Source organism: Pseudopodoces humilis, chromosome 7 (assembly GCF_049639895.1).
Source record: "Pseudopodoces humilis isolate 2021_Gansu_Grassland_sample_001 chromosome 7, ASM4963989v1, whole genome shotgun sequence".
Classification (NCBI taxonomy): domain Eukaryota; kingdom Metazoa; phylum Chordata; class Aves; order Passeriformes; family Paridae; genus Pseudopodoces; species Pseudopodoces humilis.
This window is the reverse complement of record NC_142206.1, coordinates 48,170,945-48,197,589: the sequence shown is the minus strand read 5'-3', so window position 1 is coordinate 48,197,589 and position 26,645 is coordinate 48,170,945. Positions and strand designations below refer to the sequence as shown.

At 39.6% G+C, this 26,645-nt stretch overlaps 2 protein-coding genes across 7 annotated transcripts in view; one reads left to right on the top strand and one right to left on the bottom strand.

Annotated features, from left to right (window-relative positions):
• The first annotated feature begins 12,657 nt into the window (after positions 1 to 12,657).
• SERPINA10 (serpin family A member 10) lies at positions 12,658 to 20,853 on the top strand. Its single transcript, XM_014249763.2, has 5 exons — positions 12,658 to 12,742; positions 15,056 to 15,817; positions 16,769 to 17,042; positions 17,722 to 17,869; positions 20,640 to 20,853. The coding sequence occupies exons 2-5, from the start codon at positions 15,097 to 15,099 to the stop codon at positions 20,829 to 20,831; spliced, it is 1,335 nt and encodes a 444-aa protein (XP_014105238.1). The 5' UTR covers positions 12,658 to 12,742; positions 15,056 to 15,096; the 3' UTR covers positions 20,832 to 20,853.
• A 2,440-nt stretch (positions 20,854 to 23,293) lies between these two features.
• Positions 23,294 to 26,645, bottom strand: part of PPP4R4 (protein phosphatase 4 regulatory subunit 4) — a 62,257-nt gene continuing 58,905 nt past the window's right edge. For all 6 annotated transcript variants that reach the window (XM_005520167.3, XM_088057832.1, XM_088057833.1 and 3 more), the window contains one exon: positions 23,294 to 24,396. In XM_005520167.3, the coding sequence (XP_005520224.2) occupies positions 24,372 to 24,396 (25 nt within the window). In that variant the 3' untranslated portion in view covers positions 23,294 to 24,371. The remainder of the gene's footprint in view (positions 24,397 to 26,645) is intronic.

Below are 26,645 nucleotides of genomic sequence, written 5' to 3'. Positions count from 1 at the left end.
GGGCAACGTGGGAATATAAATGAGCCAGAGACATATCTCAGGGACAATTAGCGGCCAGGTTAATTAGCCATTGAAAGAGCTGAGACAGCTCTGGAGTGTAAGGATGGAACTCACAGCTGTGCTTGTGGCGATCCCAGGTTTTGGTGTCCTGCTTGTCCTTTGGCCAGGTGCCAGTCCTGCTTCACTGACTGCACCTCGGTGATGCCATCGGCAGCAGCCTCCATGTGCTCCCGATGTCCCATCCCAAACTGCAACAGCCCCTGGACTCACACACTTGGCTGTAGCAGGCGTTTAGGGGTTTGCTCTTTTCTCACCATCACTAAGGCTGTACCTGGAGGAAGGGAACCAAAAGTGCCCTCACTTCCCATCCCACAGCCTTCAGCCTTCCTTACAAAGAGGAGTCAAGGGAAGAATTCCCGATTTATTCTTCAGGCAGGTGTGATCTGATAGCTCTTGCTCAGCAGGAGGAAACACACATGTCAGTACAACCTCTAACTTCGCAAATACAGCAGTGTTGTTGCTTGTAATGCCGTGGTCTGCATTACATTCCTTTTGTTGGACAGCCCAAGCCTTGGTTCTCCGCCCTCGCCGGGCTTTGCTTGGACCTGCCCAGGCCTGCCTGCGGTTTCGTTTTTAGCTACTTTGTTTGTAACAGTAACTATCCAGCAATTGAGTGCTGTTACCTAATTTGTTTCAATTTTTCCTTAGCTTCGTGTGATTGTATACAGATTGTTATGTAACCACGAGACATTAAGAACAAGGAGTTCCTCAGCTTAGAATGAAGTGTCTGTGGCCCTAGAATGAAAAATGAAGGCATAGACATGGTGGTATGGGGCTGGAGAGTACAGGGAGATGATGATACTGGACACCTCAGAGCAAAAATCACCTTTCCGGGTGTCACTGGTAATCAAAGCTTTACAGACCCAGGAGCTGGGTGAAAACAGTTTGGGTCATACCTAATAATTATGAGAACAGAGACTGAGTACATGGTGTATGTATCCAGTGTATGTACTGTGGCCAAGGGTACTGTGGACCTGTGAAACATTGAAGAAAATCAAGGGGAAGAACAGGTGAGCAAATGTGTAGCAGTGATCCCAAACAGACCCCAGAGCACAGAGGTTACATCAGCCCTTGTACTGCTCCTGGAAAAGAGGTGGCCGTCCCTTTCCTTAGGTTGATCATAGAAGAAGAACTGATGTTTTGGAAAGAAAGCATCCCCCCCAAAACATCCCTTTGTAGTCAGTCAGTGAGCTCTGCCAAGTGCCTCAAACCTTGTGGATCAATGCTGGACGAAAGGTGAAAGTTGGTGCAACAGGGGAAGAGGAATTGAAGGCAAGGAGCCAGCCCTGGGGGGCAGTCCCAGTTCTCCCCCAAAGACCCTCCCTTGGCCTGCCCTCCCACCAAGCCTGGGGCTGCATGTTGGGCCACTGGATGTTCAATTCTTCCCCACAGCCAGGCAGCAAGACCATGAGGAAGGCTGGCCAAGGGCCACGTCATGGAGGGGCAAGGGGACACCCCAGGCAGGAGGCTGTGATCCACAGCCCAAGGACCTTCAGGCTGACTGCTCTGGGGCTAGCAGGCACAGAGTTCTGTTGACATCTGTCCCACAGACAGCATTTCACTGCTTTCTTTATTAGCCCAGAAACCAAAAGAAGCAGTACAACAGGCATCAGTAGGAGTCCTTTTTCTGTGCCTTGTTATCTTATCTCTTGTACTGGTACTCTGTTATTCAGTCACTAGATGTTTAGCAACTTGGCCAAAAGCACCTTTTTTTTCTCTTTTTCTTTTTTTTTTTTTTCCCCCCCATTGGATAGCTGCAAGAAATAAGATATCATCGTTATTTATTCTGTTTTACCTTCAGGAGCTGAGCCAGTCAGCTACAGATTAGTGGAAGGCATCAGTATGCCTCTACTCATTGACAAAGGAGAGCAGCTCACTGAGAAGAGATGCAACCACAGCTGAAACTCTAGTAGGTTGCTTTCTTCATGGTTACATGGAATAAACCTATTTTAAAACAAATCTTCACAGCTCTAAATGACTATCAGTCCTATGACAGCAACACAGAAGTTGATGTGGCAAAACCCCTGCGTGCTCATTCACATGTATCAGAGTTCCCAGCCTCTGACCAGAACTGATGCTGAAAAATCCAGTGGTGTTGGGGCACCGAAAACAGCCAGCATTTTTAAGGACACTGTGCTGCAGGCCACATGTGAATGTGGTTGTGCTGGTTATTGATTGTGGCAGACAAGCATGAGAATCTAGTTTTGTTTGTCATCGCTCCCTAGGCTATCTGGGTATAATTTGAAGCACTTATATTACAGCTTGATCTAGTTGTATCCATTATTTTATATCCCTGGGTTGGCTATGTTAATTTACACAGAGAAGCTATTTCCCTGGTAAATGGAGCAGCTGAGAGATCATCAGACTACCTACCGTGTTGAAATAGCTGGCTTCAAAGAACAGGAATTCACTGTTTAATCAATTTAACATGTTTGACCACAGGTAAAAGTCTAGCATGACTTAATAATTGTATAACATTTAAAACTTTAACAAAAGCTTCTTGGGGGATTTATTTTATTATTTTATTTTATTTTATTTTATTTTATTTTATTTTATTTTATTTTATTTTATTTTATTTTATTTTATTTTATTTTATTTTATTTTATTTTATTTTATTTTATTTCCATTTATTTTATTTTATTTTTATTTCTTGGGGGATTTAGTTTTCAATATCTTAAAAATATACCCTGAGTCCCTTATGCAGTCATGGGGAAAAGACACACTACTGGAGTGGCTCTGCAGTGGAAATGAGCTCAGCCTGTCATGCTGGCCAGTGAGGGTGATGCCATCCCACGGAGCCCAGCAGCATCAGCCAAGAAAACCTGTCTAACTCAGCAGTCTCCCCAAACAGGCAGATTGTATGTGCATGTTTCTTGGTCAAGTTTGTGTCCTTTGGTCACAGAAAAAAAACTTCCTAATGATTCCAGGCTTTAGTAAAATATAAATGCGAAGTTCAAGTGTGTGTTTGAGCTGGTGGCTGCAGAAAAGCTCAGCCTCTTTGGTTAGCACAGGAGATCATCTGGTTCTGCTTCTGCCCATGGCACCAGAACTGGCAGTGCTGGGGCTCTAGCTGAGGCCTCTTGGGCAGAGAAAATGGGGGTGTCCCTAGAGCGGGATGCTAATGATAAACAGGAGTTAGGGTGAGAGGATCCTTGGGGTTGTAGCTCAGCCTCACTGCCAGGCAGAGAGCCACTGACCATGGTACAGAATCCCAGGGTCATGTGTCGGGTGTCCCTGGGTCCTTCCTTGGGTAGCACAGGCAAGGGCATGAGGGGAAAGGAAAGATTTCCATACAGCTGGAAGTCTGAAGCCAGGAGTGAATTTTGCTGCCGTATTTGTAGACATGATCTCCCCAGCAGAACAAACACCAATTTCCAAATGTCCCCTTTAACATGATACAAGCAAACCCCACAATTTTTAGGATATGACAGCTGAGATCACCTTATCACTGTAGAATCAAGAGACACTTGAAAGCAGACAGTACATTTTGTTGCAGCTTAGCTCTGCCTGCCATATATATCATATTGTAACTAGTGCAGGTCACGTTTATCAACATAGGGCACATCTCCATGGCTCCTGAAATGCATTGAGATGAGTCTCACACCTCATGCAGCTGGGGAAGTGAACAAAACCACACATCAAGATAGCACAAAATCTGGATATTTTTGAGATTACTGGGAGATTGTGATGACAGCACTTTGTAAATGCAGGTTTCTCCCCAGCTCAAATGCACCACTGTTGAGATGACAAAAGCAACCACGGGGCTGAGGACTCTGCTGCCTCCTGGCTGTTTCCCCACACTACTGAGCAGTGCTGGGGCTGCTTGGCATGCCAGCAGGGCTCCCTAGGTGGGTTGTGCTCCAGCAAGGCATGCTGTCTTCTCAGATCCCTTCCCAAGGTCTGCTCTGAGGGTGAGCAGATGGTGCAATTTGGTGGTGCAATTTGCCACCATTCCTAAGCAAACCCTGGCTAATGGACAGAGGCACAACCCAGGTGCTCCCAGCTCTGCATCTGTTTGCTTAAGTCCTGGCACCCAGGCTCAGTGTCCTGTTTCTTTCCTACAGATGCACCCACACACAGACAGACTTGCTCACTGATCTTTATTGTATGGTTTGGGGACATTAAAGTGTTAACCACTGTTAGTATAATTAAACCAAATTAGTCTAAAGGAGATGGTGGCTAAGGCACTCTCAGTGCACAGAGGAGATTCTATGAGAAAATGCTTTGGTAGCTTATACCTTTGTTTTCTGCTCTCTCGGGGCAAATTTAAGATAACGCTCATGTTTGATTTGCAGTGAGCATGCTGACTTTGCATTGTTCTTCCACCCTGTCTCTCTATTGCTTGATTTTAAACTAGGAGATAAAACTCTGGATGAAGACTCCATTGCACAGCTCATTTTTCTTTTCAGCAGAACTGAAAAAAAAAATGAGGCATTTGCATTTCATGTGTGCTTAGGACAAAATTTCAGCCTTTTGCTTTTGCAACCTCATCTGTTAGAGCTTGTTTGCTTGCAGGCTTTCAGTGTCATGCTGTGGACTGGCCTCAGCAGCTGAATCTATCACATCTGCTTGAACCAGACACGCTGTTACCAGCAGAAACTGCAGCATGTACAGAATTAATTACTACAATGGTCCTTGCCTGAGCAAGAGCAGTTAAACCCACAGCCTGCTCAGTGGAGTAAAGGAGTTATGTCATGATACCACTGTCTCAAACAGAGACTGTTTATGCCACTTCCCCTGAGCAGCATGAGCTGTTCTGCTACAGGCACAGCTGTATTAGTGTAATTGCTCCTACAGGGAGCCTCCCCCTGGCTCAGCTCTCAGAGAGAGCTCAAAACACCACGGCAGGTCTGGGCACGCCAAGAGTGAGAGCTGCTGTGTAAGTCAGACAAGTATGGGAGTCACACAGCCACAGAGGGGCAAGAGACCTGATCCTGGGCTGCTAGCTAGCAGTGCAAGCTGTGAGTATTGCAAGGCTTCTCATGTTGAATTTTTGTCAAAAAGGCAGAAAGAGTGAAATCAATTTCCCAGAATTATATTCAGTGATGTGCTGAATCATTCCATCTTCTAGATGCACACAAAATGCACTAGATGCACACAAAACCAAGGTTCTGCTATGATCTAGAGGATTGGTTTAAAGTAATATAGTTCTAGATTAAAAATTTTCTTTACAGAAACTTTTGTTCTGACATAACAAATCTTTTTTATTTCTCATCTGCTGAAGAGTTTAAGAGTTTAAGCTCACCCAAGAAGTCACTCATACTAGAACAAAAGTTCATACAAGGATTTAGGATAGTAACAATTTCCCATCACAGTTCCACTGCATTATTTCTTCAGCCCTATGTCAGTTAAAATTTACTGATATAACAAAAAAACGTCCACACAGAAAGCACTGGTAGTTTTCCTCCCCTTTCTACTGGAACTGCCTGTATCTTATATGTTTCTTTTTACCATGAAGAACATCAGTTCTCTCTTTCTGATGTTCTCATTTGTGCTCCTGATGTGCTGCAGCCCATCATGTTACACATTACCTGGGAGGGGCAATTTGATCTGGTACACAACAGCAGGAGGCTGAGCCTCTGAGCACATTGTCACACATGAGCCACATTACTCCTACTCAAGTCTAAGAAGGAGTTGAGACAGGATGTCTGCAGCAGGTTAAAAGCAAAGATGTTTGTCACACCAACCTATATGGAGTACAGGCAGGGTGGATTATCATTGTGTCTGACCAACCACAAGCATCAAAGCAGGTGCAACGACTGTATTCTTCTTTAGAATGGGAGCACCTTTGTGTCCAAGCTTAGATCTTCCAGGGCCTACAATGGCTACGTTGTGCCTAAGCTGTAAGATGACTACAGCCAAGCCAAAGATCCAGGTTTGGGTGGCAAGTGTATGAACCATGATGTTAAAAAGTCTGTTCTCTTACAGTTTCTTGACAGAGTCCTCAATTCTTTGCTATTACTGCACTGTGTTCACAAGAGCACTTGTTTGCTTTTTGGTCAGAGAGAGCAAAGTCTTGTTAAATATAGCCACTTGCTCAATAAAATGTAGCTGAAATATCATATTCACCCTACGCTTATCTTCTGCTGAACAGAGATGTTGGCTGACAAGAAGTCTGACCACAGGACTGGCTGTCCTTTAGAAGGACAGTGACTGGAACTTGAAGACACCACTGCTCACTGAAGAGGAATGGGTGGTGGTGTGTAATTTAAACCTCCTGTCAATGCAAATGCTCCCATGCTCATTACAATGCCAAAAAGAAAAATGAATACCTCCATCAAAAGCAAATTATATGATGCAGAAATCTTGCATTCATTCTATAATCACATGCTGACCAAGGTTACTATCATTTACTATAAGAGCGACTTCAGTGGGATCCAAAAATTGTTTCATTATATAGGAAGCAAAATAGGTGCTTTCAATCAAAAATGCCTAAGAAGGAACAAGTAAAGATGCTAGATGAGGCCTTCTGGGAGGTAAGAAGGATATCTTGGATGTGTTCAGTCACTTATTCTGATCTGGCCACAGCCCCAGGAAGTGTCTGAAGTAAGACTTCTCCCACACTGGAGATACCACTCTCTTTAAAGGAATATATAATACAGTGTATTATAGGCTTTTAAATGCTTCAGTTTGGCACAAAATCCTGACTGTAGGAGGCTAGGAATCTTTCCAAGAAAAGGCACAGAGAACAGTGCTGATATTGTAGTTATGACTGCAGCACAGAAGAGCAAGATTAACCTACAGCTGAATCACCACCACCGTCCTGACAGTGAAGGTGCTTTGAGCTGACCCGTGGTCCACATCCTGTGGGAACACAACTTTCTACTCCAGGTGACCCAGAGAGTTCACTGAGAGACTGCATTGTCCATGCCAACCACGTGGGAACATGCTGTTACTAGCCAAGGAACAGACCTCGAATGGCCAGATATGTTTCATGGATTGATGGAATCTTGGGCCAGGTTTTGAGTGCCTACAAGGTTATTTTTTCTGAACTCCATTCAATTAAGTCTCAGCTTTCTGCAGCCTTGATTGTTGTCCTTTTCTTCTCTCCTTCTTCCAGCTCTCCTATCACCCTATAGGAATGGACATTTACATAAAAACTGTTAATCATGAACATATCTCACTACTCTTTGTTATCCCAGAAGTGAATATTAAGATTTTATCTACCTCTGATGTTGATGGGATTAATTTACATCTGAATCTGAAAGCAAACTTATTTGTACTGTTTTGGTACATACAAAAAGTTACCTGGCCTGCAGATTCAGTGAAACCTGGTTTCCATAACTTCTCTGGTGTGGATTATCTGATGTCTGGCAAAGATGAGCTCCCCATTTACTCCCACAGTACAGGCTGTAAAAGTGTCTGGCCTGGTTCAGGTCATTCAGCTTCATGGATTTGGCATGTTTCAGACCTTTACCATTTTGTCACGGTGGATGCAAAAAAAGAATGCTTTCAAAATATATAAAATGCAATTGAGAGAAGGCTAGAGAGAAAGAGAGAGAGAATGAGATAAAGAAAGTATAACCTAAATCTCAAAAAACCCAAGCTGAAAATTTACTGACTCAAAGTTCAGGGTTGGATGGCATTTTAACCAGAAGATATCAGGAACTGGGATGAACAGCTCTGTAGTGGTCTAATAGAAACCTCTCAAAAGAGCTTTAAACTTAGCACCTGATTTCCATCAGGACTGAAAGCAGTTCATGCATTTGCTCCATTTGCCAAATTTTTTTCCAGTACAAATTATATTCTCACTAGCAATGTATGTGCATCCTTAAGAAGTTCCATTTCAAAGATGAGTAAGGTTGCTAAGTGACATTAGCACCTAAATCAAGGAAGTGAAAAATTAACGCCTCACATCTGGCACTGCCCACATATTAAATCCAATATTCTTATGAAACACAAAGAAAGCCATATTTGAGTACCTAAACAGCTCATAGACAGAGGTTGTTGTCCACTTAATTGTTTCACTGTCTTAATAATTTTCCTTAAGAGAAAGAAACAATGGAAATGCAGATACTGTAGATACTGTCTTCAAAACATGGATGCATAGATCACAACACAGACACTGGCTTTAAAAACCTCAAAAATTAGTAGAACCAGAGAGGCACAGGCATGTCTCATGGAACAACAGGTACTATAAAGTGCTGGAGCAGCTGAAACAAACACACCAAGTCCTGTATGAAAACTAATTCCTGCTTAAATACTCCATGAGACCACAGCCAGATTTCTTGAGGAAGAAGTGCTGGTTTTGAATATCCAACCATGCATCCTCCAACAGGAAGAGCACGCTCAGTGCCAGGCCTGCAGCAGGTTACTGCATTGATATTTTGGTTCAAATGGAAAAAACCCCTAAAAAACACAAATACCCAACCCCACAATGCAGAGCTCTTTGCCAGTCACTCTGGACAGTGTAGGTAGCACTAACTTGCACTCATTTGGCACTTTGTAACCCTCAGCACATTTCACAAGTGCCAGAGGGCACCTTTTGCATGTCTGCTACAGAGGCCAAAGTGCAGAGATTTCTTCATTACATCAGGTAATTGCTTCAGGCCAGACAGTCAAACGCTGCAAGTCCCAGAAACTTGATTGATTATCACAGCAGTAAGGAGATGCATGTGCAGTGCATATAAATACAGAATTTGGATAAGAAATAGTGGGCAAATAAATCATATTTCAAGTTCAGGTCATCAGAAGTTATTGATTGAAAAAATTTCTGCCATTCTGAATACGCAACGAAAAGGGTTTTTTCCCCTCAGACATACCAATCTCTTACACACTTTGCAATTCCTGCCTTTTGAGTTGAGTTTTTTCCAAGAATTTAAAATAGAAATGCACTTGCATTTCACATCTACTGGAGAAACTGGAGATGCCCTCCCTGGAGAACAGAAATATCTACCAGTGCCATTTTTTTGAGTTTGTGTCTCCTGCCTGCTCAAGTCCTGTCTCATGACACAAGTAAGGCACAGAGAAGGGCAGCTGTCCAAACACACAAAATTATCCTTCTTCCCATCTGAGAACTAAAAGTTGTGATGACACCTGCTGGCTCCATGGGGACTCAGCAAACACCAGCCAGCCCCTTCTAGAGCTCCTCAATGCTTGCAGGTAAAAATGGAGGATAAATGAATAATTGTGAATTAAAATTTTTCATTGCTGCAAGTCAGAAAATCACAGGAAACAAGGTTAGGAACATTAAAAGGTCATTTACTCCATCCTCTGGAAAAAAACCAGGGTTTGTGCTACTTCCATCATCCAGCATGGATGACTGTTTTACCTCTTACTGCAAATTGATAGTACTTCTCTGGACACAGTGTTACAGTGTTTCACTATTTTTGCATTTCCTATAAAAGATTCCACAGCAAGATGTATTATTAACAGAGAATTATACTTCAATTTGTGTGTTCAAGGACAGTTAGATAGCACTTGGCTGTGAAGCTGAAAGCACAATGGAAATACTTCAGACCTATTTATGAACTGCTACAGGTTTACTGCTTTGTCCACCTTGTACACCCACCCCACCCCAAGAGACATGCAGGAATAGGTACCTTCCAAAGAGGCTTTCCCTGCAGGAATCCTGTCACATGAACAGTGGCACAGTTGTACAAAATGTGTCAAGCTTATAAACAGTGGAGTCCTGGAGCCACAGTTGCATCCTGATGTTTTCAATTATATTGTGAGCTCTTGGAGTGGGAGAAGCAGCAGTCACCTTGATGAATCAGCTTGTTGACAAACTAGGTATGTTCAGGAGACTGTACAAAGAGCTTCTTTTATAACTCTTGGAGCATTTTAGTTTATGTGTTACGAGTAATTTCACAGCGAGACTTCAGAAGAGCTACAGATCCCTGCAAATCATCACCTGCACTACTCCCATTTTGTTTAGTCTAAGAAATGTGGAAAAGGATCACATTCAGCCTGAATATTTTCCTGAATTGACACTTTTCACTTTCTCATGGGTCTCAAGTATGGTCAGTATTTCTGATTTCACCTAGATCCCTCAAGACAGTTGTAAATACTTGTGTCTGCCCTCAAGAAACCAGTGGTAGCAGATGAATCTGCCTCTGCAGTATCTACCCCCAGGTGCTCAAGAGTCACAGGGCTTTGTCAAACAGATTGGTGAGAACCTGAACTACATCATCACTGCCAAGTTTTTCAGAGTTGCATATGTATCCAAAAACAGTTGTCTGTTAGAGAACAGACGGTCTTTAGCTCAACTGCTGCCCAGCCTCAGCACTGGCACAAGCTCCCAGCAGAGATGGGACTGGGCAGCACTGCACTTGTATTGTCCTTGCTTGTTCTGGTTTCAGAGGTGGTTTTGTCCTAAACTGAGGAAGAGTGCATTTCTGCCAGAGTCACACACTGGCAATCCTCTCCCAGTGAATCACTCTGTGAACATGTATAGCTTGGCAGAGTGTTACCCATATGTTGTGTGGAGTTTAGCTGCTCAGAAAGCTCTGTTGAATCCAAAGGGCAGCTGACAATATAAATAGGAGCTGGTGGGAGGAATACGTTACTCCTGATAGTGTAAGGTGGATACGCTCAGCAAGGTGTTACCTGGCACGAAAAACTAGCAAGGGCTTTGTGAGTAACTAGAGAGGAAGACAACTCTCAAATCGCTGTGCACAGCCAATACATCTCATAACAGCCTCCTTTTTCCTCTGGGTAAAACAGGATTGATATGGCCTTTGTGGTCCAGCAAAGATTTAGCTAGAGATTCCAAGACTTTAAGATTTCTTCAAATCCTTATTTTCAGTATCATCCATAAACAATCTTAATCTTTTGATTATTAAACATCAATATTGAGTGTCTTAGCTTCCAGCAGTGAGCACAAGTGTCGGCATCCTGGTGCAAGGAGGAAGAGGCTTTTTTTGCTGCTGTCACTGCAAAGGACTGCTGATTTTGCCGAGCACAAAAGCCAGGCTCTGGTGCATCAGGTTTTCCTTGTAGTTTCTTTTGGGCCACAACCACAGTACCACATTCTCCAGAAGACACAGAGATTCAGAGGCACACCACAGTAATGCAGCTTTGTTGAACCATATCAGATGCAAATTTCTTCCATGTGATGAGAAGACATTTGAATTTCAAATCCAACTGAATTAACCACAAATACATATAGACTAGGAAGAAAAAAAAAGTCCGGTCACATGGACAGAGAACAGAAGTTCTGAAGTCACTGGTGCATCCACAGTGGAGCTTTTCATGTTTAGGGACTAGACTGCCTCATGTTAGAGCAGGGCCTGCAGTCCATCTTATTTTCCCATATTCTTTAATAAAGCGCCTGCACTGGGGGCCTATTATGACTGGGATTGCTTCTAAAAGGAAGAATATTTTAAATTCATTTAAACCAACAAGAATTTAAGAAACTAGAGCCTGTAACCCCTCTATTGGACTTCTTGAGAGCATAAACCCCTCAACTGCCCTCAAGTATGATGTCCTTGCAACAAGGATACAAATCTGGCTAGGCAATGGAGGGGCTACATTCCGTTCTTAATCCCTTCTTAATCAACTCTTGCATTCTGTAAGCAGACTCTCTTATAGAAGCAATACTCATCAGCAACAAACAAAAGCCTTTTTTTAAATTGAGTCCTGGATGCCCTAATGGTTTTAGTCTTTCTAAAATGTCCAATGCACCCATTTAGACTGCATTTTTTTTTTTTTCAGTTCAGTGGAAAATTAGAGATTAGCACCCATATCTCATATTTCAAAGCAAAATTCTTTTTCTTTTACAATACAAATTGAAATTAAGTGTTCTATCTCATTTGGGAGTATTTTTGAAATTATTTAGGAGCATGAGGGGAAGACAGGGAATTCCATGTTTATGTCTTATCTGGAATTAGGCCAACAATCAAAGTAGTGGGGAGTTTAGACCATTCCATGTGATACAAATTGTTGAATGAACTATCTGTCTTAAAGAATGTGCCTTACCCAACTAATAAGGCTCAAGACCCAAAGCCGCCCTTTGAATCTGTTCAAGCAAGACCAACTGAAAATTCAAAAAATTTATTAATGCCTCCAACAGCTCAGTATAATTTTTGCAGGAATATCAGCTTAGCCTACTTTGTATTTTATGGGAGAAACACCCCTCAGTGGTTATCAGGCAGTTGTTGGCAGACTGATCCATCACTGAATACCTGGCATGGTCTTCAAAGAGGGAGTGGAGCCCTGGCCTCTCCTCTCAAAGCACGGCCAAATTGTAGTGCAAGGGAGCTGGTAACACCCCTACAAATGTCCTGTACCTTCTCCCTCCCTCCCTTAATTCATGCTTCCCCTGCCTTTGTGAATACTGACATATCCTTTTATGTGAGGGGATAATTTAAACAGGATTGGATACATTGTCCACCACAGAGTAGCTCAGAGCCTGCCTGAAAAATAATTCTCATGGCCTATTGGATATGAGGGGCCACATCCTGATAGGGTGCTGAAGGGCTAAATGCAGAGAATTTATTGTTCACTTGTTTCTCATGAAAGACAGAACGCATTTACTGGAATATAACCCTCCCTTATTATGCCATTTATAGGAAATACATAGTCAGTGTTTATAAAGCAGTTAATTTATAACAGACAAAACCAGATTATCAGTCTTTGGAAGAGCAAATATTTGTTCAAAAACTTCTAAATGAGACAGACATCTTCATCTCATTTTTAAACGTAACTGATTGAGAAAAGTAACAGAAGAGCTATCTAATAGGTAAGATAAGATTTACATGAAGCATTTAGATTGTAAAGGAAATATATTTGATATATATATAATGCAATTTTTTATATTTATCAATGATTCTCTAGATGTGATGTTTTAAATGGTTGTAGACCTTAATCAGCTTCTAATGGATTTTTCTCTTGCTCTAATGCCTTCAAAAGAAAGAGGCATTTGCACAAAGAAGCTTCTTTCTTTGACATATTGATATTACTAGAAATAACTATTTCTAAAAATGGAAATAATGTTCACTTTGCTCTAACACACATTTATTAATGAACTGTCTGCTCTGCAAATAAAGGGAGTTGTCTAAAATTAGCAATAAGCTTGACTCAGGCCTTAAAATACAAGTCTATAATGTACATAAATTCTACTTTATTGTTCCCAGAACGGTTTTTCCTAGTTCTAGAGGACATGTTCTATTTCTAACTAGTAAAGGTGAATGATACAGCTGCTGTATTGTTAAGTTTAAACGTTTGCAATATCAGATTTGCAGTGATTATTTAGTGCAACTGCAAGGTTCTTATTCCCATGTTCATTACACCCAAACCAGTAGCATTTGCGTATGTGTTTGCCTGAGGATTCAGGATTTTTTTCTTGAGTGTGGAATAGTTTGGGATAAACCTGTAAACAAGGACTTCTGTGTTTGTCCTGCCCTTTCTGTCCAAAACCTGTCTGTGCTGGGAAGGCAGAGCCCTCTGGAAGGCAGCTCAGCACTTTGCCCAGTCAGACCTTTCACATCTCCTGGGGGAAGATGGTGGCCACTTGAGCCAAGTACTGTCCCAGACCTCCCAGGGAGAGACACAACAAATGCAAATGTTGTCAAATGCAACACTGCCAGATGTTGTGCAGGAATTGCACCCTGCCTAGAAAAGATGAGGAAGAGCTTGCACTCTGCAATGCCCGGCAAGCAGTTAGGCCTGATGCTCTTTTAGAGAGAGGGACTGCTGCTGCTGCAGAAAATCCTTTCCCTGTAATTCAATATGATCAAAAGCAAAATTTCCAATCCCTGCCTCTTCGCTAGAGCTGACTCTGCAGTGTCCAAGGATGCTTTTTCAAAGTAGGGATGACTCCCAGAGGAAAAAAACCTCGTTCTTTGCCGCCAGGGCAGGTGCAGCATTGCGGCAGGAACAGGACCTCTGCGCCTTTGTACTTCCCACAGAAGTGGGTCACTACTTAAGCAGCAGGAATGCTCAGCAGTTACTGCAATAGCTCTGAACTGCACTGCTTCAGCCTGCCAGGGGACAGTGAGCATCCCAGCACTCCAGAAGTCACATGCACCGCTTGACCCGTAAGGCAGGAGCTGAAGTCAAGTCATCCCCTTCCCTACTCCAGTCCTGAAAATCCAGACACTGGGAATCTAATTAAAAATAAATCAAGGGTTAATGGGATAGAGAAGTAAAGAAAAAAATATTCACAACATATTTGCTGCATATTTTTCTCTGTTCTCTGTCTACCATGCACTCAAGAGCAGGCATAACATTCATCAAATTCACTGCCTCCCGATTAAGTCATGACAGCCCATCTGTGTTGCAGAAAGTACAGAACGTGACCTATTATTTCAAAAGAAAATAGCACACCACCTGACTGCCAAAAGCACCTCGTGACTTGGCACCCAAATGTCTCAGTACTCACATCAACATACCTTTTCAGGACTAACTCCCACAGCCTGAATCAGCCAACTGTGAAATTCAGCTGAACTCTGAATAAATCGGATAAAACCAGCTTTTCCATATGCCAAATCACAAATTACACAATGACCGTAATTTGCTGTTACAGATCCTTAATTTAAATGGAGTAGTTAACAACTGCCATGTGATTCTAGACTATTGAATCACTTACTACTTTAATGACATGCCATATAATCCATTTTTTAATCTCATTTATCCCTTTGCCCACTGCTATGCAAAAGGAATCTGTGAAAGTTTGGTGGTCTTGAACATCCTGTTTAATTTACATGGGAAAATGCATCTCCAACGATTCTAGCCTTTCAAAGTTTTTCTATAAGATGTAATTCAGCACTGCTGTATGGGAGAGAATTCATACATTGCTTTAATGGAAAGATGGATGATAATCATATTTGCACTTTATCCTTGCAAAGTGCATTTCATTTGCAAATCTACACAATGTCTGATGCTAAGGTTTGCCTGAGGTGCCCTTAAGATCTGCCTAGTCTTCTCTGAACACTTTGTGGCCAGATTTACAGTATATACCCTGAAGATGCAGAAAGACCACTTCACTACATCTTTTGCATTGTGAATGGAAGGAAATATAAAAAGTCATTTTGTTGCCTTTCTTTTTTTCTAGGGGACAAAATAACTCTAAAGAGCTCATTATTTGATGTCAACATGAAAACAGGAATCTACATACTTCTTTTAAGTGAAATATGTTTTGAATTCATCAAGGCTGATATCAAACCTAAGTTTCCTAAGAAGGAAAAAGAGAGTAATTTCTTGGAAAGAAATAACATCAGTATTTCCAAAGAGCATTATCATCACAAAAATATCTCTAAGCCTTTTGAAGACCAAGGTTTTGAAGACCAAGGTTTTGAAGACTTCACTCTTCGCAACTTCACTGAAAAGACTGCAAATTTTGGATTTAACCTCTACAGAAGAATTGCAATGACACATGATAACAATGTAATCATCTCTCCCCTTTCTGTGTCAGCTCTCATGAGTGTCTGCATGATGGCAGCCAAAGGAGAAACACACAGACAAATTGTAAAAGGTCTAAACCTCCATGCTATGAAGGACAGAGTGGATCACCAACATTTACCAGCTTTGTTTAAACAACTGATAGGTAACATTACAATGAATGAAGAATTTCTCCTTGTACAAGGTATTCTTTCTTTTATTCAAAAGGACTTTGGACTCAAGCAGTCTTTCCTGAATTTGTCCAAGCAGTACTTTGGTATGGAATTCCTGAAAGTGGACTTTGAAAACTTGACACAGGCAAAACTTTTCATCAATCAAAACATTAACAAAATGACCAAAGGCAAAATCCCAGGGCTTTTTGAAGAGCTGGACCACCATAATAAACTAGTGCTTGTGGACTACATTGTCTTTAAAGGTAATTACTGTATTTATTTTGCAGAATAATTCTTTATTAGAATCAAGACTCTAACTTAAGCTACATTAGGGGGAGTTTAAATTTAGATGCCCTGCTTTCTCTATATGTCTAAGTTTACTTTTTTCTATTAAGCTTATTTAATAGGAAAGTACTTTTCATGATAGGGAACCACAATTCTTCTATGCTGTCTTCCATACAATAGAGTGTCAAAGAGAACAAAAAGCCCTGTATCAAATGATCTCAATCCATCTCCAAATTTTCCCTCTTTATGACAGGAAACAATATTTTATTTTCATTCAACCATTAAAATGAAAAAGTTTTAATCACAATAGTCTTAAATGCTGGATACTGGGCATAAAATCATAGACTGATTTAAGAGTACACAAAATCACTGAAACAAAAATAATTTCTCTATTTCCATCAAGAATCATCTGCCCCAGAGAAACCCAAGTACCCAATTATATTACCTTACAGGGAGAGGGCAAGAAATACCAGTGATGGGCAGAAACCATTCCATGGAGAAGTCAGTGAATCCCCATCCAAAATATTGGATAATTAAATTAAATACAGGATACTGAACAGCTGGTAGAGAATTTCAGCGGAGGCTACATGTTAGGAAAGGTCAGATGTTCACCAGGCATTTATAGAATAAGGAGAATATAAATTTTGAACTTGAGTGGCAACTAACCAACCTTAGAAAAATATTTCCCTTCTTTCTGTGCAAATGAAGCACTTTATTTTGTGAATTACTTTGGGTTTTTTCTCTAAAAAAAAATTATATACAATAAACATAAAATATACTGAAATTGTCATCCACTTATCTCAGATACAACTGACACCCACTTCAACCAGATACAGAAAATACCTATAGTTTCTAAAAAAAATTTAGAACATTTTTCTGAGCAAATCTAAACACACATAATTATTCAATTTCTTTCCTTCTTTCCTCAGGCAAGTGGGTCTACCCATTTAATTCCAAATTCACTGAAATGGAGACTTTCCACATAAACAAATACAGAAGTGTACAGGTACCCATGATGTTCAAGTCAGATAAAATTTATTCAACTTTTGATGAGAACTTAAGATGCACTGTGATAAAGATACCTTATAAAGGGAATGCCTACATGCTGATTGTTATCCCAGAAAAAGAGGGAGACTACATTTCAGTTGAAGACCATTTGACTACAGAGCTTGTGGAATCCTGGCTTGGAAACATGAAAACCAGGTATTGCTTTGACACCCTAATGTCAGTGGGGCCCTGCCGTCTTCGATGTCTACTGCGGCAAAGCAACAAAGCCCAGCAAAGATTAGCTGCTCTTCCTAAGCCTTTTCCCATTGTAGCATCTCTGTGACAAGAGGTATCTACAGAGTAGAGGTCCTTTAATGGCCTATCCACAGCCCAAGTGGCATGTGATAGTTTTGACTCCAAGGGGACAAAACTTCAGCTCCTCTCAGTTAAAAATGTCTCTATGAAGGCATGAATCTTTCCATATTCTTCCTTAGGTCTCCTCTCTCCTGAAATTTAGTACAGCTGAGCAAAATCCACAATAAATCTAGACATTTATTAAACATTTCTTACCAGGGGAAACCCGGAGAAATTGATAAATTTGAATATAAAAATGTAAACCCAAATGATTCCTGTGAAATGTAGTTCCTGAAGTGACAATTCTTTCCACCAGTCAGTAAATTAGTGTGTTGCCCTGGTGTCAGGACCCTGTACTACTGGTGGAAGTATCAATACAGAGAAGAAAATTATTTCTAGCATCACTGGCAGTCAACAGGTTAGGAATTATTTTCTGCCAACCTAAATGCAAGCAGAGACTCTTCAGTTTTTTTCCCTTCTTTCTCTGTGTAAAGTTTAATTTCTGAGTAGTATGCATTGATTTATTATTTCTTTTTATCAGAAAAGTGGATATTTCATTTCCAAAGTTTAAACTAGAGCAAAAATACAAAATGAAGAAACTGCTTCAAGGTCTTGGAATTAAAAAGCTCTTTACACGTTCAGCAGATCTTAGTCATCTGACAGATCATGAATATGTAGCAGTTTCACAGGTAAGCCCACTAAAATTATTTGTTTTTTGGTTTATAATAGTATATAATTGGCCCAGCCAAGATGATCAGATAAATTTATAGAGACACTAATAGCAAAGTACCTCATCTGCCAGGTATATGCAACCTACACATCTTAACCAGGGTGGATCCCACTTCAAGTATGAGGTGTGTAGAGGTAAGGGGCGGTGACATCCCACAGGTGCTCAACACCTCCAAAGCTAACCCATCACAGGAGAAAAGCTCTGCCTCAACAGGAATATGGTTGTCAGGGAATGAGCACAATTTCACAAAAACTGTGAACAATAAAAACACTGTAAATGACAGTCAAATGGTAAAAGCCAGGGCAAGGAAGGAAATTCAAGGAAAGAACTCCTCATACAGTCCAAAGACTTGTGTACTTCTCAAATAATAAAGAACCTTAGAAAGTTTAAATAAAATCCCAAAAAGGTAACAGTGAGGAAGGGAAGTCAAAGCATCCCTCCTTTTCCTTCTGCATACCATGGAGGAGAAAAAACAATCTCACAGCAAAGGATTGACACAGTATAATTGTACTCCAACCCACACATGATGTTGACTTTGTATGCTGAAACTTTTAAAGAGCCTTTAAACAGGTAAAGGCAAGGGCAGCAAACAGCCAAGAAGACAGGAACACAGCCCCATGAAAAAGAGGAAGAGATATCTTGTACCACTGTTTAAGGGAGAGCATAGATGAATTTCAGAAGACTGATAGAAAACAGAGGCAGAATGAGAAGCAGAAGAGAATGGAAGACAAAGGACTTGTCAATCACATCGATATCAAGAAGGAATAGATCTATGTGACCAGAGATGTCTTATGAGAAAGAAACAGCTAGTCTATAAAAAAACCAATTTGCTGATAATAGAAAATTAAAAGGTATGGTCAAAGAAAGAAGATGAAAGACATAACACACAGAGATATATGTGCCCATAAGAATAGAGTGTATGGAAAAAGATGAAAAGCAATTAATTCTAAATACAAGTTCATCCATTACAGTAAAAGTAAAAAATTTATGAAACAAGATGAATTTATAAACAACATCCAAATAAAATTAATCTGGCACAGGATTTAAAAACATAGCTTTATAAACTTATGTAAGGAAATTGTAGCATGCAACTGCTTGTGGCTGTGGAGGGTTGTATGGCACTGACAATCCAGGACTGTAACTCCAGGAGAGGCTTCCCAGAACCACAGAATGGTTAAGGTTGGAAGGGTCCTCTGGAGATCACCTGGCCCAACTCCTCTGCTCAAGCAGGGTCACCTCAGCAAGTTGCTGAGGTCCATGTCCAGACAGCTTTTGAGTATCTCCAAAGAGGAAGAATCCACAGTATCTCTGGGCAACATGTGCCAATGCTCAGTCACCCTAACATGGAAAAGCGTTTTCCTTCCGTGTTTCAGCCAGTGTCCACTGCCTCTGGTCCTGTCACTGGGCACCACTGACAAGCCTGGCTCCACCTTCTTTGCACCCTCCCAATGGGTATTTGTACCCTATGAGAAAGAAACCTTCTGGTGCTGCCCTTACAAGTCTCCCTACACCAAATCCTTACAGAAGCCTTTGTGATAAGCCAGTTAAGAAGGTGGTATAATCAACAATTCTATATAAATTTCAAAAACTCTCATACTTGACCTACAGGTTTTCAAAATTGCAGTGGCTTAACAAAACAACCTTTCTTGAAAGATGTAACATCCTAAGAAGAAATATTTAATGGATAAAATTGCAGTGATTTTCAGTTTGGTATGAACTATTTCACTGTGCGGAAATATAATAGCAATCTGCAGCACTTTCCTCCCTTCCTCTCGATCATGTAACTTTCATGCTGATTCTCAGCAGTTAACTCTATTGTGTTATGAAAAAATCACACTTTAACAGGAGCTGCTAACTGATATTAGAAGCAATATGTGCATCAGCTACGAAGTGCCAGAGGAGCATCCTGTCCCTGTGAATTGTGAAAGACAAATATATTATTTAAGACTATGCAGCAGAAAGCTCAATACTGCTGAAGTCTTTTAACAGTTTTCACATAAGTAATTCCTACAATTAGGAGTTTAGGAGCTGGAAATCCACTAGATGACCAGGCAGTTCACCAATACAGAAACTAACACAGCAGAAGCACTCAGAGGTACAAGCAGGCTGAAAGAACCAAATTGAAAAGATGAAAAAATTAAAAATCAGATTCTTCCAGGCTGCAATTTCAGTGGGAAAGGAAAATATTCAAACCAATCCAGGACTGTACTTCATTGCTCTACATATTTAGTCTGTGCTACCAAATGTAGAAATTAGAAATATACAGGGGAAACGGCAAAGATTGGTGCATTTCCTTAAGCTTTCACAAAATCAGCTGTGAATGACATATCCAGCCAGTCGGTGTTTGTGACTGGTGAAAACACATTTCCTACAATTGAGAAACTCCTTTGAACAGTTAGGTGGCAAAGAGGAGCACTCTACACAAATGCAATGGTTGCTTCATGCAAAACCCCCAATCTCTAAGTGCTCAGAAATGTGGAAAAGTGCAATGACTCCTGAACTAGCATCCACACCATGAGCATTGTGGGCACAGTGGCTGTGCTGACTCCTCTGCTGCTGAAGCAGACAGCACAGTCTGTCTAACCCAGTCTAACAGAGGTAGATTGCCCTGAACTGCTCATTTTAATTCTTAACAGAAGCCTTCTTCAACCAAATGCCTTCACCTGCAAAAATATTCCTCATGTTAGTATTTACTTCTGTCACGTATTTATTTCTACCTTGCACTTCAGGTTGTCCAAAAGGCATTTATTGAAGTGGATGAAGAAGGAACTGAGGCGGCAGCAGCAAGTGGGTCAGAAATAACTGCATTCACGGTGCCTCCTGTAATCAAAGTGGACCGACCTTTCCTTTTCATGATTTTTGAAGAAACTTTTAAAACATTACTGTTCATGGGCAGGGTGGTTGATCCAACAGAAATGTGAATAAAGGTGATAGTTTCTATTCTTTGGTACATAAGAAGCTTTATTTTTATTAATTTATTTTAGAATAAAAAACCCACTGAAACATGAAATATGAAAACCTGTTTTGTCTCCCCACCTAGCACTAGGTCATCCTAACAATATTTTATTAATGTCACATAACAAGCTAACTTCATGAGGCTCAAAGCAACAAAAATGTGATTTGTAATATCTACCTTTGGTAAAAGAAAACCCAAAAACCACAGAAGTGAAATTTCAAAAATCAGTATTTTAGTGATAAATCTGAATAAAAAGCCCCAGGCATTCACATGCCAAAATATTCAGGAAGCTCATTCCCAAACACTGCATATTCCTATCAATGTTATCTTCTGTTGCAGAGACTGAAGAGCCCAGTGACCTCAATGTTAGCAGAACTTTGCCATTTATAAAACTAGAAGCAGTATCAATCCCTAAAAGAGAATTTATAATTTTTATCTGGAGAGCTTTATTTTATTACTGTAGAAAATGTCTATCATGAAGTCTACATTGTGAGCGTGACCTCTTTCAAAACATTTATGCAGACTATCAAATCACCTCATTTTCTCAGAATACATCATGTGCCTTAAAAATATTCTTTGAATTAAAAACAAAATAATTCTGAAAAATAATTTAGGTATTCTGATTTTGGAAAATCTGGCCTGTACTATTTCATAGCACAAAGCTAGCCCTCTCCTAAACCCAGGATTTCTACCTGTAATACCATCTAGACACCAGGGTGAATGATGTAACAGGACTCTATAACTGAACTAAGGCAGATTTTGGGAGGAAAAACATACCTCCATTAAAGTGGAATAAATCTACTCACAGAGCTGATTATAAAGTCCAAAAGGCATTACCAACATGCTTCAGAAAAACATTTCCAAGATCTAAACACAATTTCCTTTATTCAAGTAGAGCAGTGCTTCCAAGAGAATGACAAGTTCTTAACATTTAATAGATTTTAATTAGCAGAGTCCTATGTATAAAGTACGAAACAATGAAAAAGCTACTTCCAGGTTTATGCAACTAACAGATCCTAGCGTTCTTCTGCTTGCTCATACAACCTTCATAAAATAATTGCCCAGAAAGGAGCAGAAGACTTTTCAAAATCATTTGGCAAGGAACTTCACAGGTGTGTCTATCAGTTAACACACATAGATACATCTGCTAGAGAAGATACAAAAGATACATTATAGGACAAAGCTAGTAAATCTCTAAAAATCACCTCAGTTACCATTTGTTGTCTGCCCACAGCAGCCCAGACACTGATGTAAACCACTCACAAAAGGACTTAGGAGGCAGGCTCTGCTATCTATGAAGGTGCATCTAACCTTACTCTGGACTGCATTACAAATGTACCCAGAAAGAGAATCACTCCTTCCTGCCACTGGTCTGTATGAAAACCAAGAAATTCCACTGCACAGTTGACCTTCAGCTGTTTTTCCAGAGCTACAGCTGACCAGCAGGTATAAGCAGTGCTCTGAATGGTCCAAATGCATTGGTGCTGTTTAACAGAACTAACCCAGAAGTAAGTGACCCCTAAAAAGATTGCTTGGATGGAGGTCTGTAGGGCAAAGGACTGATGAAATCATGCACAAGACACCAGAGGTATTTTACAAGGAAAGTGTCCAGTCCAAAAACTTATCTAGAGCATTTAAGGATTACATTGAAGGAATTTTGGGTTATTGGGTAGAGCACGCATTATCAGCATTAAATAAATTAATCAGTTTAGAATGACAGACAGGGACAACCAAGAAGGAACAAAAGACAGACTGTTTACAGAACTCATTACATGCTTATTAAGGGGAGAAAGAGCTTCAAATCTCTGAACTTACTGATTGTTCTGCATTGCTCTAACCCCCAACACTCTCGTAAAAGCATTGAAAGGGCAAACACAGTTTTGAGTCCTGTTCTACAGCCAGCTGCTCATGATCTGAGTTTGGTCCCTGCCAAAGGTCAGGACAGACTGACGAGTCTCCTGTGGCCCCCAGGGGAGCAGCTGGAGCTGGCACTTGAGTCAGCTGTGCCTGGGGAACTGGGACTATCTGCTTGCATTAATGAACCAAGAGCACAACCCAGGAGGAGCCAGCCCAGGTCATCTGTGCACCTGTATCAATACTGAATGTTAAACACCATGAAACTTGAATAAGCTTTTAAAGAAATTCGTGGTTTAAAAGATCCTCTGCCAGGCTGCAGAACAAACTGAAAAATTAAGTATTTCCACAGAACCTCAACAATGCCTACGACTTAAGACAGAGAATACAGCTAAACCCAACTGTGGTGTAGGAAGCTTAGGAATTCAGACAGTGCTTAATCCGAAGAAACATTTGTACTTCAAGCAATCCAGCATTATTTCTGTTTTAAATAAATACCCTTCATAGGTAAGTGCTTTTATTTATTTTAATTAAAAAGATGCCCTGAGAAATTTTTTTTCAAGAACATGCATGTACAGCATTGTCCTAGGTTTTATTTTGAGTAAATCATCATTCATGTTTTTACATTATAAAAGGTAACCACACACACAGATGCATACACAGACCAGATCATCTTTATCATACACCAATAAATTTTAAAAACCATATGTTTCTGATATCAATACATTTATGCTGCCTCCATTTTGAAAGAGAAGCTGACAATAGCTTCATAATCTCTCTCTCAAGTATTGGCATAAATAGAACTTTTCAAAATATGATTGCATGTTTTTCCACATAAATTTTGATAGAAATACTAGCATTGATACAAACAAATGCAGATGACATCACTGAACCATGACAGCTTGCAATAGCAGCTGATTAAAACCTAGATTCATTATTAGAAATTATTAAAGTGAAAATACAATTTGAAATACCAAAATTAAAACAAGTATTTATACAACAAAACTTATGAAACAAAACTTCTTTTTACAACATCTGGAGATATTTGCTTTTAGATTTCTTTGAAACTTACACAGAATTTTTATGAACTTACTACTTGTAAAAACATTAATTCCAAATTCACAGCACAATGCTTCAAAAGTCTGGTTTTTTATAGACTGATCAAAGGTTCTGGACTTTGGTCTTAAATTAGGTTTGCAGATTCTTTAAAACGTGAGATTACTTTTTCATATAACAATTATTTCCGTTTCTTGCTTAAAATATGGAAGCTAAGAGTTGCTAAGGTTGTAAATAAGCCAATTCAATAATGGGTATGTGCATTCTAAATCCAAGACTTCAAACTACAAAGGCATAACTGAAGAAAACAAAATCTTCTCCTTAGCTGCAGCAGTTAAGAGCACATAGCTGAAGTTATATTTCATATTTCATATCATTTCACTACAATGTTAAAATTCTGCAACCTTTACATTGTTTATCAGAACATATTTTACAGCTTGGAATTTTATTTAAAAGATTTATTTTATACTTTATCATTGCAGGATGCATTTTATTCAGTGCAGGCACTAGAGAGTCCCATCTGCTGCTCCCACCTTATCCCATCAGAATGTTGTTTCCTCCACTCTCCGGTTCCCTCATTTTTCTGTCAGATGATCTAGGAGTTTGATTTTCTGTTTTTGCTTCATACAAAAGAAGAAACACACATAATATGTTATTACTATATTATTAAATTACATAACATATTAAACTGCTATTGTGCACAACATTTTAACATAACTCTTAGCTGCTGTACTTTAAAAATGACGAGCTGCTCTATTACACCCACTGGAAAAGCCAAATACACGTATTCTGAGGGCATTCTTCTCAAGAAGGGTGAAGTTCTCCACTGAGTTGTCTACAGAAGCTCTTGTAGAGATCCATCTAAGCAAGATGGTTAAGGTGGTACAAGCAGTCTACTCATGGCTACAAAAAGCACCAAAAGTCTGGCCCATTACACTGTGATCTCTAGATTTCTGTTGACCACAAGGTCATTTGGGTAATTTCTGGATTTTTCATGCCTTAATTTTTTAACCTTTAGATATACTGTGCTTTAGTTTCAAAGAGTTGTAGCTGTGTCAATTAACAACTATTTGTATCAGTCAGAAATACTTCAAAGAATGGGGCATAACTTTTAGAAATATTGGAAATACTAACTTGCATAAATATTTACAGTATCATTTACAAATAACACAATATATTGCTCTGTTTCACTGTTTCAAAACTGCCAAATATTTAAAAACTGCATATATTATATGATCATATATCAGTGTCAGGATAGCTTCACCATAGAAATGGGATGCAGAACACATGCCAAGTCCCACTGGAACTCGGAACTTCCAGCATCTTAAATGTCATGATGAAAACATAATCAAAAGCTGTAAGTAGCAAACTCAAAGTGTAGTAGTGGCAGAACTATTTCATCTTGTGCTTAACTTTCTAAGCAATTACATGACTGGATGAACAACATTACTTTAAAATACTTGTTTATAAATATAACTGGTACATCATGCTCATGCATCAAACTGGATGTCTTATAGGTCAGTTGTGGACATCTTATAAAATAATGGTATTTTTTTAGATTTATTGTTGCATAAAATTAACTTTCTAATAATAAATTACAAATTTCTAATAATAAATTAGAAAATCATTTTTTATGCAACAATAAATCTACTCCCTCTTTTTACAAGATGGAAAACCTGTACCACACATCCTTGAAGAAAGTTTTGATTCAAAGTGAAATAAAATCAGCCAATAACTGTATGTCTATAGGCAAGATGCAAAACACTTAACTGCTATCTATAAAGTGAATATATTCATTGATGAATCTATAAAGTTTCTAAATAGTTTTAAAAAATTGCATGCTGAACATTTGCAGTCATATTACAGCAACATAAACTCAAGCAAAACATCTTATATATAAATTAATCTCATAAAGCTGAAAACATTCAAAAGAATATAATAAAGCTACATAGCATAATGATACAAGATCAGACTGCTTGATAGAACGTGGTGTTCATGATTTATGTCCATGTCTGCTCCAGGATGATTCATGATCTAACTGGCAACTCTTCAACAGGAAGTCAGAAAAACTTCTCTGCATACTAAGATCTCTTGTGGGACAAAGCGCTCAACCAGTGCTCTTTCTGATTCTTTCCTATTCCATCAGGTACTTAAAGCAGGTAGTCATCTCTTCTGTGATTCCCTCATTAAGTTATATGGGTGCTGCTTAAGCATAATTCTGGCATTTTCTATGGCCTAAATATTACCTAAGACCTAGCACTAGTGTGAGCACTAGGTCATGATTTACTAACTTTTCTTTTCTTGCATCTATGGTATTTTCAAAAAGAGATAAAACTTTAATTGGCACACACGTATGAATTAGTTCATAGTTAAGAAAATACCTCAGTTCTCCACCAAAGTAACTCTGAGTTTTGAAAAACCCTGGAGCACTACCATGTATGAAATCAGAAATTCTTCATGCCTGCAAGCTGCACTATATTGTCAAAAGTGAATATTTGCCAGTATTCTGGAGAACAATTTTATGGAAAATACTAGGCTTCAGCAATTAAACAGTATTTTGACCAAACATATATCACTTCAATCTAAGAACCATTATATTTTCATTATTGTGTTATTGCTCACACATTTACTTAAAAAAAGAAACATATTAGAAGTTACCTTACTCAAGTTGCAGAGTCAGCAAACTAAAGGCTAGGACTTTCCAGAATTGAGATGGTCAGTGCAAATTTTAATCAGCAAATACATAAACCTGCATGATGATACAGTCTAAAAAAATAGCCAATTATTATTTTCTCACCTTAGCGAGTTTTCTCCTTTAGTCAATCCACCAAAGATTATGCTCATTGATGAGCATCTATTCAATTGTACC

What these genes read in the sequence shown, in the direction of transcription:
- SERPINA10 (XM_014249763.2), top strand. Translation starts at nt 15,097, where the DNA reads ATGAAAACAGGAATCTACATACTTCTTTTAAGTGAAATATGTTTTGAA. An exon ending in CTTGGAAACATGAAAACCAG is followed by an intron (nt 17,043 to 17,721) that starts GTATTGCTTTGA and finishes TCTTTTTATCAG; the next exon opens with AAAAGTGGATATTTCATTTC. An exon ending in AATATGTAGCAGTTTCACAG is followed by an intron (nt 17,870 to 20,639) that starts GTAAGCCCACTA and finishes CTTGCACTTCAG; the next exon opens with GTTGTCCAAAAGGCATTTAT.